Raw genomic sequence first — 17,280 nt, 5'->3', positions numbered from 1 at the left:
TAGCAGGTACAAGTGAACTGGTAATGCTAAGCTTGGATCTTGTGAAAACTCGCCTGGCTGTGATGAGCATGGAAATGAGAAAAAATTTTATACAAGCTATTCTAACGTCTCTCATTGAAAAATCTACTGATGCCAAAATTCTTCGTGCAGTAGTAAAAATAGTGGAGGAGTGGGTGAAAAACAATTCCCCAATGGCAGCTAATCAGGTAAATTGCGAAGATAAATAAAATTATTATTGCATTCAAATGTTAAATAAATACAGGTCAAGCTGCTGTTATAACTTATCAGCTTTTGATAATGAGTTTTTCAGGGATCTAGTGTATAAGTTTAGATGCCATTTGTAAGGCTCTGAATTCTGAATATTTCACATCCCCTGTGSAAGTAACTGGAGTTCAAGAAGCTTAGCAATTTATAGATTTATATTATTTGTTTGATCGCAAAGGCTGTTTTACCTAGTGCTTCCTTTAAAATAAACGTTATAAAATATATTTCACACTGTATATGTGAACCTGGATAGAGAATTTCTTCAGGGGGAGAGTGACAAATGCTGGTTTAAATCATATTATTCCTGTAACATTGTACAGCCTCCTTAATTTACAGTTTTACAATTTCTTGTATCAGAGTTGAGTACTTTACAGTCTAGTGCTATACAAGAGGACCTACTTTTTTTTTTTTTTAATATACATGAGACTTTTGTAATCGTTAAGCAGTTTAAACTTAGTCATTTAAAAAAAATTTTGTAGTTGTATACTAGAAGTATAAATGCTTGAGTTATTTTTCTTCTTAAGAACTGTGACCTTCCACCAAGCTATTTTTCARTACTTCAGGAGTGAAAAAGTGATATAAAGGATGGCTGAGCCATACTTTGAATGTGCCAGTTTTCTGTGCTTTAAGATGAATTGACAAAATTAATCATGTCTTCTTTTAACATAGACACCTACTCTCCGAGAGAAGTCCATTTTGCTAGTGAAAATGATGACTTACATTGAAAAGCGTTTTCCAGAAGACCTTGAATTAAATGCCCAGTTCTTAGACCTTGTTAACTATGTCTATAGGTAATTATAGCAATTAATCATTTATTGCAGCTTATTGGTTCATAATTTGTACTATATATGACCTTTATAACATGCCATCAGTCTTTTTAGTTCTGAATTAAATATTTTTTCTTCTAAAACGAAGAATCTATTCATTTCACTGAAACCACAGTATATATTTACTATATCTCGAGACACGATGTGAAAATAAAGTCCCTTAAAAAGGATTTTCTTTTTGGCTCTGCAAAAATATCCCTCCTCCTTAATCTCCTGCTCTCCCAAGGTACCAGGGCATCTTATAGTTGATCATATTTTAAATACAGTGATGGTGGCTAAAATGGCTCTCTCCTTTCATCTGTAAGGTATAAAGATTGTTTCTTGAAAATCTATTGTAAAATATAATTTGAGGACAGTTACTTTTGTTAGCTCAATTGACAGGTTTTGTAACGTGATAAAATAACTAAAATAGTTCCTTTATCAAAAATGTCATATGTTTTATTTAGTGCTAGTGAATCACATTATTTTCAGCTACTGCTGCCATTCTGTTTGCTGGTTAGCTGTGCAAAGCCCTGGAACGGAYATGGCACTCAGTGGTTTTCGTCAACCTTCGTTGCTGTTGCGTTTCAAACAGGGATACASTTGTCACTAAAATAATTTTGTTTCACAACTGGGATGAGATTTGGTCCTAATTTAACAAATTTGTGAGAGCTTTAAGGCAGTTTTCTACCAAGCAGTAATATTTTATTTGCTGCTTCTCTCAGTGATGCACATTGATATACTAGAGCTCCCTTAAAATATCACCTTCCTTGATTTCATCACACAAAGATTAGATGGCTTCTAATATCTATSTCATTATTTCTCTACTTATTTTAGGGATGAGAATCTTTCTGGTAGTGAACTTACTGCAAAACTTGAGCCTGCATTTCTTTCGGGTCTTCGTTGTGCTCAGCCACTCATACGAGCCAAATTTTTTGAGGTCTTTGACAACTCTATGAAACGTCGTGTTTATGAGCGCCTGCTTTATGTGACCTGTTCTCAAAACTGGGAAGCAATGGGAAATCACTTTTGGATCAAACAGTGCATTGAGGTAGGGTAATTACTGTTATCAGAAATGCAGTTRTAATTCTAGAAATGCGATTTATTCCTTATTCTTCTTGGCTGTGTGCAAATGTTACGCAATGTGTGTTTTTGAGTGTGTATTTCTATATCACAACTAAAAATATCAAATCTGCTGCTTCAGATACTTCCCATGGCATTTAAAAATAAATACAGACCGTTTAAACCATGAGAAGCTGATACTTGGAAAATAMATCTTTATGGATTTGATATAAATCTTTACAATCTATTTGGAATCCAAGAAAAGCCTAATGTGAACATGTTAGTATGCCTTAGAGAAACCTATTTCTTATAAATGGTCGTGATTAGAAAAATATACAAGAATTGTTAGAGTAAGTGAATTCAAAAAACCTTTAAGAATTGTGTGTCTGCACTGATSGCATGATAAGTGTTAGGTGGGATGGCACTGAAGTGAAATCTCATTTTTGGTTGGCATATTTAAGAAAAGATAGATCTACCTTTTTATTTCTTTATTTTAAAAAAATTACAAATTAAAAACATGAATTTAAAGTAAGGAAGGTGATAGCTTTGTGCTCTTGAAAGTATTAGAGCTCCTTGCAGAGAGATAAGGAAGAGCATTAATTCWTCCCATCCTGTTTTGGTAGGGCTTTCATTTTAATGGGGAGATTTTGTATATTCAACTGATTGAGGACRCTAAATATATGTATTGAAAAGTATGAAATACAGAGTATAGGCATAGAAAATCCTGTTCCTTGTGCATTTTCAGGAGAGGCTTGAAAAGCAATCGTGAAAGCATAGTCACATACTTCAAGATGATGACAAAATGTGATCAGGTTAAGATGAAAATTTATTAACATCTATTGAATAAAGGTGACAAGTGTTTGTTAGCCATGTTAGTATCGTTTTTTTTTCCCCCTCCAATTGATAAACTTACACTATGGGCATGTCTTTTTAGAAATACTCCAGTAAAATATATGTTGAAAAATTCTCCTTGTTTTTTAATTTCTAGCTGCTGCTGGCAGTGTGTGAGAGAAATACTACCATTGGGACGAGTTGTCAGGGTGCTATGCTGCCTTCTATCACTAACGTTATCAACCTTGCTGACAGTCATGATAGAGCGGCGTTTGCTATGGTAACCCATGTCAAACAGGAGCCTCGAGAAAGGGAAAATAGTGAATCCAAAGAAGAGGTAACTTTCAGGAAGTATTCTAGAAAAAGAAACCTTTTGGGTGAAAATGTCTCCTATTTTTCATCAAATGAGTTCAGAGGATATGCCTTGAAAATGATGTGCAGAGGTGGTTCAGCATACCTTGTGTTTGCTTATTAAAAGAATTTGTATCACTGTTAATAACATTGCRTTTTAACCATGTGTTGGATTCTCCAGAACTTGCATTTGTTCCGTATTTAGCCCTTTCTGTATGATAGYGCTCTATAAATTCTATTTCTGAACCTGAAGAACTAACAGAAAGAAATACTGAGACTGAAATATTTTTTTAATTGTTTATTTGTATAGAAATAAAATGAGTGTATTTAAAAAAAAWTCTACATTCTTGAAGTTGTTTGCTRTTGTTTAGGATGTTGAAATTGACATTGAACTGGCTCCAGGGGACCAGACGAGTACCCCGAAAACGAAGGAGCTCTCCGAGAARGACATTGGCAATCAGCTGCACATGCTGACCAACCGGCATGACAAATTTCTTGATTCTCTTCGGGAAGTGAAGGTTTGTACGAACACTAGTTTCCTGGCAATTTGTTTTAATACTGAAATCTTCAAACTGACGYTTTCTTTTTTCCTGTTTCTTCTTTTTCTTTTTACTGGAGTGCTCTCTCGCATTTTCATCCTCTACTTGAGTACCTCCACCTCTCCATTACTTAGTGGGACAAATATTCTCCCAAACTTTCCAAAGTGTTTGTGAACAGTGGAGGGTAAAAATTGATGAGTTTTTTTTTGGGGGGGGGGATCTGTTTTGCTTGGAGCATATCTGCCTTCTAATTGTAGTTGGTCTTATGGTAGTCACTGCTGCTGCAGTTGCTGGCTACCTTGGCTTCTGAATAGTCTTAAACTGAAATAAGCAGTAGTTAAATTCTAAATAACAAGCTAAGCCAAGTTAGAGTCGACTGAGTACACTTTATTTCAGCATTTAAAATGAATGCTGTGCTATGAATTGTTTTATGTAGGTATTTGAAAACTACTGTGGATTTCTGTGTGTTTTTGCATGTGGAAACTTCTGTCATTCTTGCTGGCATTAATTTTTGTGTGGAGCAGTATAGTTGTAATCATAACATCAATAATTTTTTAATTTACGTTTTGACAGATATTTTCTATTCTAAAAGTTTATTTAAAGAAACTGTTTAAGGAAATGCCCTTAAGAAAACAGGGCATGGAATCAATAGCATATCAGCATCTTGTGTTTAAATAATTTCTAAGAAGATAATGTTAACTGCAAGCTATTTTGAAAATAATTCTAAAAATATCAACAGTTCTGTCTAATTAACTTGATTGTTCAGTCTTATTACCAAGTAGTCATCAACTTCGTTCCTTTTATTTCTTTCTCTTTCCCTCTCTCTCTTGCTTTTTTTTTTTCTTTTAACAGTTACAGTAGTGAATCAGTCTTGATCAACCTGGAAATAGGATTAAATTCATTTCACAGTAGTTTTCATTGCTAAAAGAAAGGTATTTTTGATAAGCCAGTTGGAAAAGACATTAACATTACTGCTAAAACAGCTGTGTAACTGATGAGCTGTTCTTCCATACTATAAATGATACCTTTCCCATTTATATACATCTCTCCTTTTTGTTTCTAGACTGGAGCATTGCTGAGTGCCTTTGTTCAATTATGTCATATATCTACACCATTAGCAGAGAAGACTTGGATTCAGCTTTTTTCACGATTATGGAAAATCTTATCTGACAGACAACAACATGTGAGAATTTCTCTCTCTTAGTAATTTCTCTTTGTTAATGACTGTTTTTTTTGTATGTTGTAACTGTGTGTAAACAATTTGTTCACTTTAAGAAGTTTGCCATTTTTTGACTGTTGAATGATGTGTATGTCCATGCATGCATCTTTTGAAAGAAATAGTGCCCTTCAATTTATTTAGAGAATTACCCTTATCAAATGATTGTGCTGTGATATGTACTATATTAACAAGATTTTGAATCTGAAATCAGTAATAGAAGAATTTGAGTGAACAGATAACTATCCTTATGCTTTTCTTCCAGGCTTTAGCTGGTGAAATAAGCCCTTTCTTGTGCAGTGGTAGCCATCAAGTCCAACGAGACTGCCAGCCGAGTGCCCTGAATTGCTTTGTGGAAGCAATGTCGCAGTGTGTTCCTCCCATTCCCATCAGACCTTGTGTCCTGAAATACTTGGGTAAAACTCACAATCTCTGGTTCCGTTCTACACTGATGCTGGAACATCAAGCCTTTGAAAAAGGACTGAGCCTACAAATCAAGCCTAAACAGACAACGGAATTTTACGAGCAGGAAAGCATAACTCCTCCTCAACAGGTATGGTGTAATATTCAGTGAAATACCTTATGAAATGGGGAGAGGAAAACACAGTAGCAGTGTAGTACTATAGTACTGCTTCTTGTTAGGGACTTGTTAAAGTTGAGCTCGTTTTGAATTCACTGAAGAAATTCCTGTCCTTGCGTGCTTGTGAATACAGACACTTTGAACATTGCTTTCTGTCTTACCTACTTCTCAYGCCTTTCCTTCACCTGTCACTGATACTTTCATGTTTTTCTCTTTCTTCAATCTGTTTTTGACACCAGTTCTCTGCAGCACTGYAAAACCAAATCAAGCTGTTTCTTCTGCTAATTTTAAACTACAAATAGAAGTCTATACTGCCTCTGTTTCTCTCAAAGGAAGTATGCTTTCTGTAACAAATCAAGTTTGTTAGTATATGATCTTGAAGAATTGTTGGCTAACCAAAACAGAGTTAAGCAGGTGCTGTTTAAATCTTTAAAAAGAGCTTATAGAACACACGTGTATTTTCCTGTCTTTCTGGACTTGCCTCAGTGCAGAGGATGTGATTTTGCTCTCTGCTGTGCTTTATAATAACAGTTTGACTGCAGAGGAATATGTGTGGTTACCATTCTAGGAAATACTGGATTCCCTTGCTGAGCTCTACTCCTTGTTGCAAGAGGAGGATATGTGGGCTGGACTATGGCAGAAACGCTGCAAATTCCCAGAGACAGCAACAGCTATTGCGTATGAACAGCATGGCTTTTTTGAACAGGTACAGACTTGATATTAGAAATAATCTGAGTAGTTCTACTGCCAGGATGAATATTCAGGTCAGTAAAAATATTCTGCAGAAAATATTACTGATAATTGACTTCAAWCTTCTAAAGCAGAAAATGCCACAGTTTCTCTTCTGACTGAAGTAATAGTTTAAGGCTGTGTGAAACCWAGATAAGATTTTTTTGAGCAGTTCTTCTGGCAGTCAGAAGTCTCTCAGTTCTTTATCACATTTGTAAAGTTGCCAAGTAACGTCACTTCACAGAATTTCTTTTTAACATAAAATTATAAGTCACTTTTTATCACTTTTTTAATCACTTTTTTTAAAGAATAGAATGTTGAGTTTTGTATATGTAGCAGATGTAAGAATAACATTATTTGAATTTTATTTAGGCACAAGAAACTTATGAAAAAGCAATGGAAAAGGCTAAAAAAGAACATGAACGGAACAATGCTTCCCCTTCCATCTTTCCTGAGTATCAGCTCTGGGAAGACCATTGGATTCGGTAAGACTTTATAGGTGTTGTAGAATAAGTATTGATACCTTGCAATAGAAGTAAAATACCCTGCTAGTTTAAAACATCGGTTACTAGAATAAACTGAGCTCAACGCTTTTAATATAGAGGAGAAACTTATGGGAATTAAAATGCTATATTGTCACTCCCTTAACAGACCCTCAGAACTGATATATCTGAAGCATTGTGAAAATGTAATTTGCTATTGGTTGAGACAGACTGAGCTAGAATTTGTTTTTCCTATTTATAATGGGTGTTCTGGGAAACACCAAATGCAGCTCTTTCCTTTTCATAGATATCTGTGTTATAGCTGGTAATAAATTAAAAAAAAGAAAAAAAAAAGGAAAAAAAAAAGTTCTCCTGTCTCGGTGAGGAGACTTTTCAGTCTTTCAAACTTCTGCAGTGTTTGAAAGATGCTTCAGACAAATGCAGATGCCTATAGTATCCTGATAAAAATCGTTGATAGTCACGTTTATTGATATCTTCTTTTTTTTGATAACCAAATTGACACTGCTTTTGGGTTTTCTCAGTTGCTCGAAAGAACTGAACCAATGGGAACCTTTGACAGAGTATGGCCAATCCAAAGGACATATAAATCCCTACCTAGTACTGGAATGTGCATGGAGGGTCTCAAACTGGACTGCTATGAAGGAAGCTCTAGTGCAGGTGAGTAAGGGGTTTTTGTAATTCTGGAAATGGGCTCTGCTAGTGTTTAGTTTCCTTATTCATTTTACTGATTATGTTTCTAGCAAGTCAGCATTACAGTTCATTTCACAGAAACAGTAAACTGCTCTTTGAAAGTTTTCTTTGATGTCCCAGCATGCAGCTGGGTGTCTTGGTAACTAAAGCATATTATTTCAACAGACAAACTTGGTTCTCTTYTCGATTTCTTTATAAAGCTGTGCTATGTAAGAAATTTACATTTCTTTCTAGTTAAGACTAGCTAGCAGTTTTATAGTCAGGGCAGGTAAAAGATCTGGTGCATGGAATGGAGTCATTAAAAGCAACAAATGCTTGCCCCACAAGTGTGTGCCAGAAGTGATATCTGGAGGAACTTATGATGGACCCTTGCAGATATATGGTATTAGATAAACTAAACTTGCAGGTATGCAATTTAGAGAAGGGTGGAGAGAACATTTTTGTATTTTAAGCCTTTGCAGGAACAAAAGTTCCTTTTATGAACTGGGGTAAGGTATGACARTACCTCTATTACAGTCTCTGTGGACAACATAACTAAGCTTTCAGCTCTAAAAYGAAAAAGCCTATTGCCTCTGGTATGTTTGTGTTTGTTTCAGCACCTGGAAGGCAAAGCCAAAGTGTTCCCAGCTTTTACTATTCAAAGTTAAAACAATTAAACACAATTTATTCTGTTCATCTCCACTGTCCTAGAGGGAGGAATAAGACAAACGTATAAAAATGTGAAGGTCAGGGAAATGTCAACTAAATTTAGTTTACATTAATTGCCTTTTTGTATCTGAGGACTATTTATCCCTGGCTAATCCAGTGTTTCAGAATCCTTGTTAAGAGATTTCAGGTTATTCAGGGATTGCTTTTGCCTGTCTTTTGTTATTATGTTGTGCCTTCCTGAATGTCTCAAATTGGTTTTCAGAGATCCAGCTGTGGCATTTTTTCTTTGAACATGCACATACTAGGTTGCATCATTCTGTGTGGTACAATCAGGATCGTGTTCATCTGAAATGTTTTCCAGGTTGTGAAAAGGCAAATAGCATTGCAAAGAGCAGCTCTTTTGCCTCTGTTGCCTGAACTGTTCTATCTTTTTCGGTCATAGAGTTCTAAGTCTGTGGATTTATGGCAAGGGCATTGGTGAAATGCCATAGAATTGTGTGAGTGGTTTTTCTTTTWGTTGTTTTTTTTTCTCCCCCTTCTTTCTTTGCATTGGTAGAACTTGCACTTTGCATTTGTAGAACTTGAAGGCAGCTTCCAGGCATCAGACAAAAAATTTTCAGGTATCAGACAAAAAATTGAAATTGCTTTAAAGCTTAAAGCAATTGTAATTTCAAATGAAGCTTTACATTCATGTGTAACTAAATAGAAGCAGTCTACTCTGTATACATCATTAATATGCAGACTTTCAGGGCTGGCAAAATGTTGCTAGGTAGTTAAAAGAGCAACCCACCCCTAAGCCCTGAAAAAGCAGCATATGAAATCTCTTGAGTTTCAGTGTTGATTCATTGGAGAGGCTGATATATATTGCAAATTATGCCAGTGGTTATTATTTGAATGAAGAGATTGACAAATTTGAGATTGTTTATTTATGATGGAAAATGTATTGGGGTTATATACCTAGCCCTGGGATTACATACTTAGCCCAAGTCATTTTTCTTATTTTCTTACATTTATAGCTTTGCCTAGCAGAGGTGTAATGGAAGGTTTGCTGTTCTTTAAGTAACAGAGTTTTTCTGTGKTAGGCCCTGGACAGTATATCCAGGGATTGCTTCTTATATCCATTTCCTTTTATTTCTGTTTAAGTATTCAGGGCTTTATTACTGTAAAGTAACTGCTAGATTTCTGATTTTATTCTCATTTTGAGTCTCCTTTAGCTCCATTCAAAATGAGACTCATTTGATTTTATAGCRTATCCATTATGCATAATTTTTAAGTAACTTGGAAGTACCAGGGTATTTCCAGCATGTGTGGTTAAGGCTGGAGTGTGGCGATGTAATTAGAGCTTGAGCGGTGAGGGACAATGAGACCAGCAAAGGACATCAGGCCATGAACCTGATACCGGGAAGCAAATGAGAAGAAAATCGGATAAAGATGAAGGAGGTTGGAGGAAAATGAATTGATAAGGAGTGGCAGGGTAACTGGGCAAATACTCTGAAACAAGAAGTTGAAGAAGAAGATTTCCTGTGTAAGATACAAGAATTTTGTGAAACTAGCAGAGAGGAAAGAGGCATTGAATGAAACATTGCAGGGGACATAGTGAGACTGGCCGTGCAGGAGAAGGGGCTTGCACTGATTGGCAGYGAGAAAGGTGGGGACTGGACTTGAATAAAATGATGAGGATTACTAGGAAGGGATACATGACTTCTRGGAGAAAATATACTTTGATTCTGCATAAATAAGGTAATAAAGTAAATTGAATCATAATGCATAAGCACAAGGGCATGTTTAACTTTGAGGTGATTGGCTTTAAAATGTATTCCCTGAAATTTCTTTGTGTGTGTAATCTATATACTAGAAAGCATACAAGTAAAAGTACCTAAACCACTTTCAAGGAAGAGCAAGCTTTTATGAAGTGAAGCTGTTTGAATCTATAGCCTTTACCAAAGAAAGATAAGAAAACAACAAATACTATTCTCTCACCACAATTTGCCATRATTTGAGAGAAGTTCTGTCCTGGAAGTGTTTATCAGAGTAATTGTACAGACTTCTAGAGGTACAAGTTTATGGTGGAGAGTGCTGAYATCTTGATTTAAGTATTGCTAGTAGGAATTGTCTCCTGTAAGTTGCTTATTTTATATGCTATGGAATCAGAAAACTTAGAGTATGGAAATTTCCATCTTTACAAAGTTTCCTCAACATTTAATATGTTGGTGATAATACTTATAGTATTTAATATAAGTCTTATAGAGTCACAGCATAATTAGGGCTGGAAGGGACTCGTGCAAGTCCTCTAGCCCAGTGCTACACTTGGAGCAGGGCCAAGTAGGTCAGGTTTCTTGWCCAGCAGTAGTTTGAATATTTCCAGGGTTGGAGATGCCACAGCATTTCTGGGCTTATCTTAGATATGTAACTTTCAGAAACCTGAAATAATGGACAAGACATATCTCTACTATCTGTGGTTTTAGAAAGCAGCACAGTATCCTGTTCCTTTCCTTAGGAACTAAGGGACTTGTGTACTGCAGGTGAGGTGGCTGTCATCTTCATTTGCTAGCAGGTGAAATGTACTGTTTGCACCTCCCTCCTGTTGACCTTCCTGGTTCAATATGGAGTTTGTTGTYGTGTTCTGCTTTTAATCCATATTGCTGAACAACATGTAAAAGCATTTGTAAAACTTCTAACCTTCCTTTTGTCCTTTCCTGGAATTCATTTGTGACAGTGMATTCTGTGCTGTCAGTGTGCTTGGTGGATGTACGTGCCACAAAGTTTTGACCTTTATTAAATAATTTAAAGTCAAAAATAACATCTTGTAAGATAAAATCTAGGTCTTTTTTTTTTCCAGGTGTTCAGGAAGGGCTTTTTTGTCTTTTTGTTTGTTATTTTTTTGAATAAAATTTAAATGGCTATAAAGACATCCTTAAAGTTTCTCTCCATTTTTTGAGAAAATACAACAGAAAATACGTAGGTGAACGCTTTTACCTCAGAGCAAAATTTGAAGAAGCCTTTACCATGCAAAAGATTGCCRTATTTAGATAACTTCCTCCTTATCCTCTCTTAAGCATCTTCTCCAATTATAAGAATTCTTCCCCAATTAAAGAAGGCTCTCATGTGAATCAGCAATGATTATTGCACTTGTGAGGTTGCTATAAAAGTCTCAATCCATACAGCTGTTTTGGACTTCCTGGGACAAATGACAGATTCTTGTGTTGGAATTGCCAGTAGATTTTAGAGGGAGATATTTGTATATGTTGTGTTAGTAGAAGTTCTAGAATGAATAGTGGAGGGCCTTTTTCTTTCCTTTTTCTTGTAGATTGGTGGAAGCTTTTTTAAATTATTATTATTAATTTAAGAAAAGACACTCTCTTATCATAGTAAATGGAGTTTTTATCTGTAATTAGTCAATGTAGAATTATAAACCAGATATAGAACTGGCATCCTTAAAGGTAAGAATATTGTGTTAAATCCCAAGTGGAAAGAAGGTTGCTTGTCTGCAGTGCTCCTTTACCTTGGAGTGTGACATTACTGGAATTACTCTGCTAAAAGTTATAAGGGMGTGAACTGCATGTTTAAAATACAATTTTACTGATAAAGCTCTGAGCAGAACCTTTGGCAGCGTTGTTGTTATGCTGCAGAGATTTAGCCAGAAGAATTAGTCCCTCACATAGCTGGGTTTTATTGTTTCATTGCTACTGTTTTGAATCAAGTTTTGAACCAGTGTTTGTCAGTTAAAAATATTACATATCAAATTAAGAGTTGACTGTCTGGTTTCATAATATTTGCAAAAGATAAGCATAGTTATAAAAGATGCTGATCATCCTTTAATTCCAGTATCTTGCAGGATTAAGTTTCTGCAAACAAAATATCCTAACACTGTGTTTCATTGTGACAACTTATTCTTGCATGATAAATATGCTGAATTGTATGTGTSTCTCAATTTCTTCAAGATCAGGCTGAATATTACTTTTTAATGTAGTGTATTTGTTCATCTGTAACAATTTTTTTTTTGTCAGAAAGCAAAATAGGTAGGTGCAATCRATATGCTTTACTTTAAGGGCAAAGCTATGAAAACAGTAGAAGTAGTTAAAATTAATTAAGACAGTATTGTCTTTTGATAGAACCTAAATTAAGGGTGTCCAACCACTACAATATTGAATTTTTCCATGTTTGTAGTACTGATGGTTCACGTTAAATAGTTGTCTCTAAAGATGGATTTTATTATCTATCAGTCATTGTGAAAGCAAATCTGTAAGTGGTAAGCTGTATGTGCTACAGAAATTAATACATGACATGTTTTAGTTAATATTTTGCTGCTTTAAAAATCACTATTTTGTGCGCTATTTAAGTATCCATCTTTATTGGCTAGTTATAGAAATTACACTCTTGAGAAAGCTTTAAAGCCAAAAATAAGAACTATTTTGTACAGTATATTTTAAGCTTAGAGTTATAACGGAATGAAGTTTATCATGTTTGACAGGTTCTGGTTTTGGTGGCTTGCAAGTACAGTRGAACTAACAACCACGAGTAAGTGATGATGCACTTTAGCTGCAGTTATAGTAAAAGAGATTTTCAGTAATGAGGCATTTACTAATGGTCTAAGGAGAAGATACTGAAGCTATGAATGGAGCTTCTGTAGCTCTACTCACATTCTTGTAAAAGTGTCCTGACATGGGCTTGCATAAATACTAGGATGAGAAAGAATAATTACTTCTATGATGCTATACTTGCTACGCCAATTTTATTGATATTCTTTCAYACTGCTTTTTTAAAAAATTGACTTTCAAAAGCTTCTATTAAATGTGTTATTTTATGAAATTCCATGGTCGATCCACAGGAGAGATCAGAAAAGGTGGCAACTATACATCAGTTTCCTAAATCCTTGTGAAACATTTTTAATAATCTACCTGTTAAAGTAAAGCCATTAAAATACCAAGTGGCCTTTGATAGGACCCAAGACTCATTTCCATTTGCTCACATTGCCATTGTGTTTAATGATCCAGTAGATAATGTAGTAAAAAAAAGAGACTATTTTTACTGTGTAAGTGTAGGGCTGCTACCTGGCAGTTTCTCTTTGCTGGCTCGGATATAAAATCAGTTGAAGACAGGCAAAAATAACACTTGAAATGGTTAAGGTACAGTAAGTATGTCAACAAGAAGATAATGCAGAGGGATTTCTGTGTTGCAGATCAAGACAAAAAGGGTTTGTTGTGGAGGAGRAAAAGCAGGTCTGAAATCCATACTTCCGGATTTCAGGCCTGCATTGTCAGCTAGTGTATGATTAAGTGTTTGGGGGTAATTTCAAATTTATGCACTTGTTTTGAAAAATCTGGTTTTGTAACTCTTTCACTCTAAAACACTTGCACGCGTTTGGTTATGCAATTCACGTGAATTGCATGCTGCTATTTTTAACTAGCATATTTCTACAGTTCCCGAATTTAAAAAAATGGTTTTAAATTTTTTTTAAATGATTTTTAGCACTTTAATATAATTTAGCACCTGTACTCAGATTATTTTGACCCAAATAGGGTGGGTTTAGATGAATTTAAAATCACCAGCTATTTATTCTCATAAACTTAGTAATGGCCTGGAGCGGGCAATTAGGAAGTATAATGTTGGCACAAGGTGTCTGCATATATGGAGGAGATTCTTGTAAGTGAGAATTTGACATTACTTGTTTGTAGGGCCCTGAAGCATTTCGAAAGGTAATAATGCTTCATCTGCTGAGAAGCATCTTTTTTATTTTTATTTTTTTTTTCTGTACAGGGTGAATTGGTATACAGTGAGCTTCATGCTCCTGTCACAAGACAACTGTAGTACAGTTCAGAGAGAGCTGATCAGGCTGAAAGTTGTCAGTGTAAAAATACCCTACCAGCATGTTGTGTGCAGGCACTTTTATGCTAAATTTGCAATTTATTTGCTAGCCCACCCTTACCAGAAACTTAGAGAGCAGAAACTCCTCTAATGTCAGATTCTGATATTTTAGTCTGATATTTTTAGATATAGAGTTTTTTTATTTTGTTTTAAAATGAGTATTTGTTTAGGAGTCTTTTATTGTTAAAAAAAAAAAAATCTGTATTTAAGGATGAATGGTCTTTATGAGAACTTTTTCCATTTCATTACCAGGTGGAGCTGAGTTGTCCAAAAGAGATGGCTTGGAAAGTGAACATGTACAGAGGATATTTAGCAATTTGCCATCCGGAAGAGCAGCAGCTTAACTTCATTGAGCGTCTGGTAGAGATGGCGAGCAGCTTAGCAATTCGAGAATGGCGAAGGCTTCCCCACGTAGTGTCACATGTTCATACTCCGCTTCTCCAGGTAAGAATAAAAGTTTTYGGTTATTTTCCAGTAGCAGGCTTCAAGATTTTTAATGATATAAGAGTAAAATATGTTTACTGTGCAACACACGCACACACACACGCTATATAATGTTTGATTTGCCATTCTTTAAGCACAGTTTGACACTGGTAGGGCTGTAAGTGCTTCCCTATGGCAGGCTGGATGGGCTGGGCTGGTGCAAGCTCCTTCATGGGCATTCAGGCTGGACTGGGCAGCTGCGTGCGTGCCCTTATGGTTCACCATCTTGTTCTGGGAACATATTTGGGCTAAACATAGTGGCAACAAGAAAGCTTTTATTGTAAATAAAATGTCCTGTTTGGTGCRTATCTTATAGGATTGCTCTTAGGTTTATTTTTCTTCTTAGTTGGGCTTGGGAGCATCACAGAAGTCATCARGAACATCAGGAAAAGAATGTAGGGAACAGTCTAGTCTTTTAAGTATATGATATTTCTAATGGAAGGGAGTTACTCCCACAAGTTCTMGTTGTTGGGAAACATTTCGTAATTGCCATAAAGGAGTCTGGATTGTGTTAGATAAACTAATATGTGCACCTTTTAAAGCTTAGTGCCTTGGCCTTCAGTTTTATTAGTTGTCCTACTAGGTTATTTGGATCAACGTTACATTATATTCTTGCAGTACTGCTATAAAAAGAAGTCTCATGCTGAACCACACTATTTCACAGGTGGAGGGGTCTCACAGGTTGGAAAAGAGCCATCTCTGCTTCCCTCCTGTAATTTGATGCCAGCTACAGGAAAGAAAATCTCTTTGCTGTGCGTGGGAAACCATATTTCAGTAATGCTTCTTGTTCACATGTGGATGCACATCCTCTAAATTTCGCCGTGCTGGTGGGAAATGTTACTGCTTCCAACTAATTGCCTCATTTTGATGGTGATAGCTTATGGAGTGCTCGTATGAGTAGGTCAGCTGGAAAATTTGAGAACACGGTAACCTCTATCAGGGGTGTTTGCTGAACTGGGAAGGGATGGATGGCTTGAATTGGAAGAGGATGGATCCCTCTGGCCTAACTGCTTTGGCATCTGCTAGAGRTCTGTGTGCTTCCTGCAGAAAAACAGACAAAGCAAACACAGTTCTGAGAGGAGCTTGCTCCTAAAATAGTACTGGCAGTGAAGCAGGGTGCTGGCTTGTCCAGAATTAAATAAGGGGCAGCTAATTAACCTAATTAATTTTAGGTTACAAGTACGTAAAAAAAAAAAAAAAAGCTGGATATCATCTAAACTTAAGCGACTAAATTGAATTCTTTGTAGAGATCTTTTAAAATGGGGGAAGAAGTTTGTAACTTAAATTCATACTATAAAATTAGTGTAGCATATTGCTTGTGGTCATAAAAAGAGACAGCTGGATGTTCAGATAAATCCTTGCATGTATGCTTAAATCTTTGACTTAAAAAGGATGAGAGGCTTCCCGGCTGGATGACCAAGTGCATACAGAGAGGATGGTCCAAGCTAACATTTTCATGCCACTTTTCTATTTACTTACTTCTGTCTTAACTCTGTTGTGCATTTATGGGAGATGATAGAGCTCATTGGCTGCCTCTGAATCATTAACAAGCATTTTGATCTCAGAATGGGGCCTGCTGCTTTCTGTGTTTCTCTAGGGGAATATTGCTTAGAATAATGAAAGGAAAAGATTGCTTTTCTTTCATCCTTATTAAACAGGTCCTTGGTGCTTATTTCAATACGCAGTATTTTAGCCCTCAAATCATTCCACATTATAGTGTAAGGAAGTTACTATTTTCTTGTATTTATTTAAAAGTAAACTGTTTTTAAGGTGCTATGCYGCAGGTACATCTTTATTTTTATAGCTTATGAAACATTTTATTTAGTTCAGTCTAGAGTGGCATTTTGATTTAAAGAACTGCGTTTGAATCCTGTGCCTTCAGTCTTTCTCTTTGGCATATGTGTTACTCGGAAAAACGATGCACACACACAAGGAACAGAGGGGACTAGCGTCGCGTCTGTTCACGAAGAGCTTGTGAGAACTTGCTGAGATCATTTTTTGTTTTTTAGATCTCCAGAAATATTTTGGTGAAGCACCAGGCACAACTTTAATCATACAGACTATGCAGTTTAATTAAGCGAGGGGAAGTAAGTTTAACAGGAGGAAACCTGCCTGGCCAGTGTTGCTTGTGCTTTCACGTGTGCTTCACTCAGTAGGGACTCCTGCTTCCTTTCTGAACGTATGAAATGTCAGCACTTATTCTTTTGCTTGGTTTTGGATTTGATTATGTAAAAATCTCATTTTGCAATGGCAAGGCAGGGATTTTAAAGAGTTGCTGTTATTGCCGGGTGTAATTGACTGGAGCTAAGTGCCTAAACCGTTCTCCAGAAAACGGGATTTGGCCTCGAGTCGGTTCCAGAAGCTCCTGGAAGGCACCCGCTGCCCGTCGTCGTCGCTGCAGGGTCGTGCCTGGAGGGCAGCCGGGCAGGGGGAGGCTTGCTGGAGCCCGGCTCCTTATTGACACGGAGCCGATCGTCTCCAGGAGGAGACTCGGGACGATCTCTGCACGATGTGACCTGGGCGCGGGTAGTGGGAGTGCGTTCCTGGGTGGCCGGTGCTCAGAAACCTTACCGGAACGGTGGGAGATCCCGCTTTTACCAAGTTCCACTCAATCTAGAGGTTTCCGCGCCGCCGCATGAGATTGGCGCTTTCACCGCGCGCGGCGCCGCTCGGAGGCACCCGGACGCGCACGCGCGCTGCCCACGGCGTCGCC

The 17,280-nt window shown here is 36.7% G+C and overlaps 1 protein-coding gene across 4 annotated transcripts in view; it reads left to right on the top strand.

Annotated features, from left to right (window-relative positions):
- Positions 1-17,280, top strand: part of TRRAP (transformation/transcription domain associated protein) — a 100,176-nt gene that overhangs the window by 51,536 nt on the left and 31,360 nt on the right. For all 4 annotated transcript variants that reach the window (XM_085301679.1, XM_085301660.1, XM_085301670.1 and 1 more), the window contains exons 46-56: positions 4-206; positions 934-1,055; positions 1,908-2,121; positions 3,121-3,300; positions 3,686-3,832; positions 4,917-5,036; positions 5,335-5,622; positions 6,218-6,355; positions 6,751-6,863; positions 7,403-7,538; positions 14,337-14,528. In XM_085301679.1, coding sequence (XP_085157805.1) covers positions 4-206; positions 934-1,055; positions 1,908-2,121; positions 3,121-3,300; positions 3,686-3,832; positions 4,917-5,036; positions 5,335-5,622; positions 6,218-6,355; positions 6,751-6,863; positions 7,403-7,538; positions 14,337-14,528 — 1,853 coding nt within the window. The remainder of the gene's footprint in view (positions 1-3; positions 207-933; positions 1,056-1,907; positions 2,122-3,120; positions 3,301-3,685; positions 3,833-4,916; positions 5,037-5,334; positions 5,623-6,217; positions 6,356-6,750; positions 6,864-7,402; positions 7,539-14,336; positions 14,529-17,280) is intronic.

Source organism: Rhea americana, unplaced genomic scaffold (assembly GCF_003343005.1).
Source record: "Rhea americana isolate MKP2758 unplaced genomic scaffold, rheAme1 scaffold_10, whole genome shotgun sequence".
NCBI lineage: Eukaryota > Metazoa > Chordata > Aves > Rheiformes > Rheidae > Rhea > Rhea americana.
This window is presented reverse-complemented; position numbering and strand designations above follow the sequence as displayed.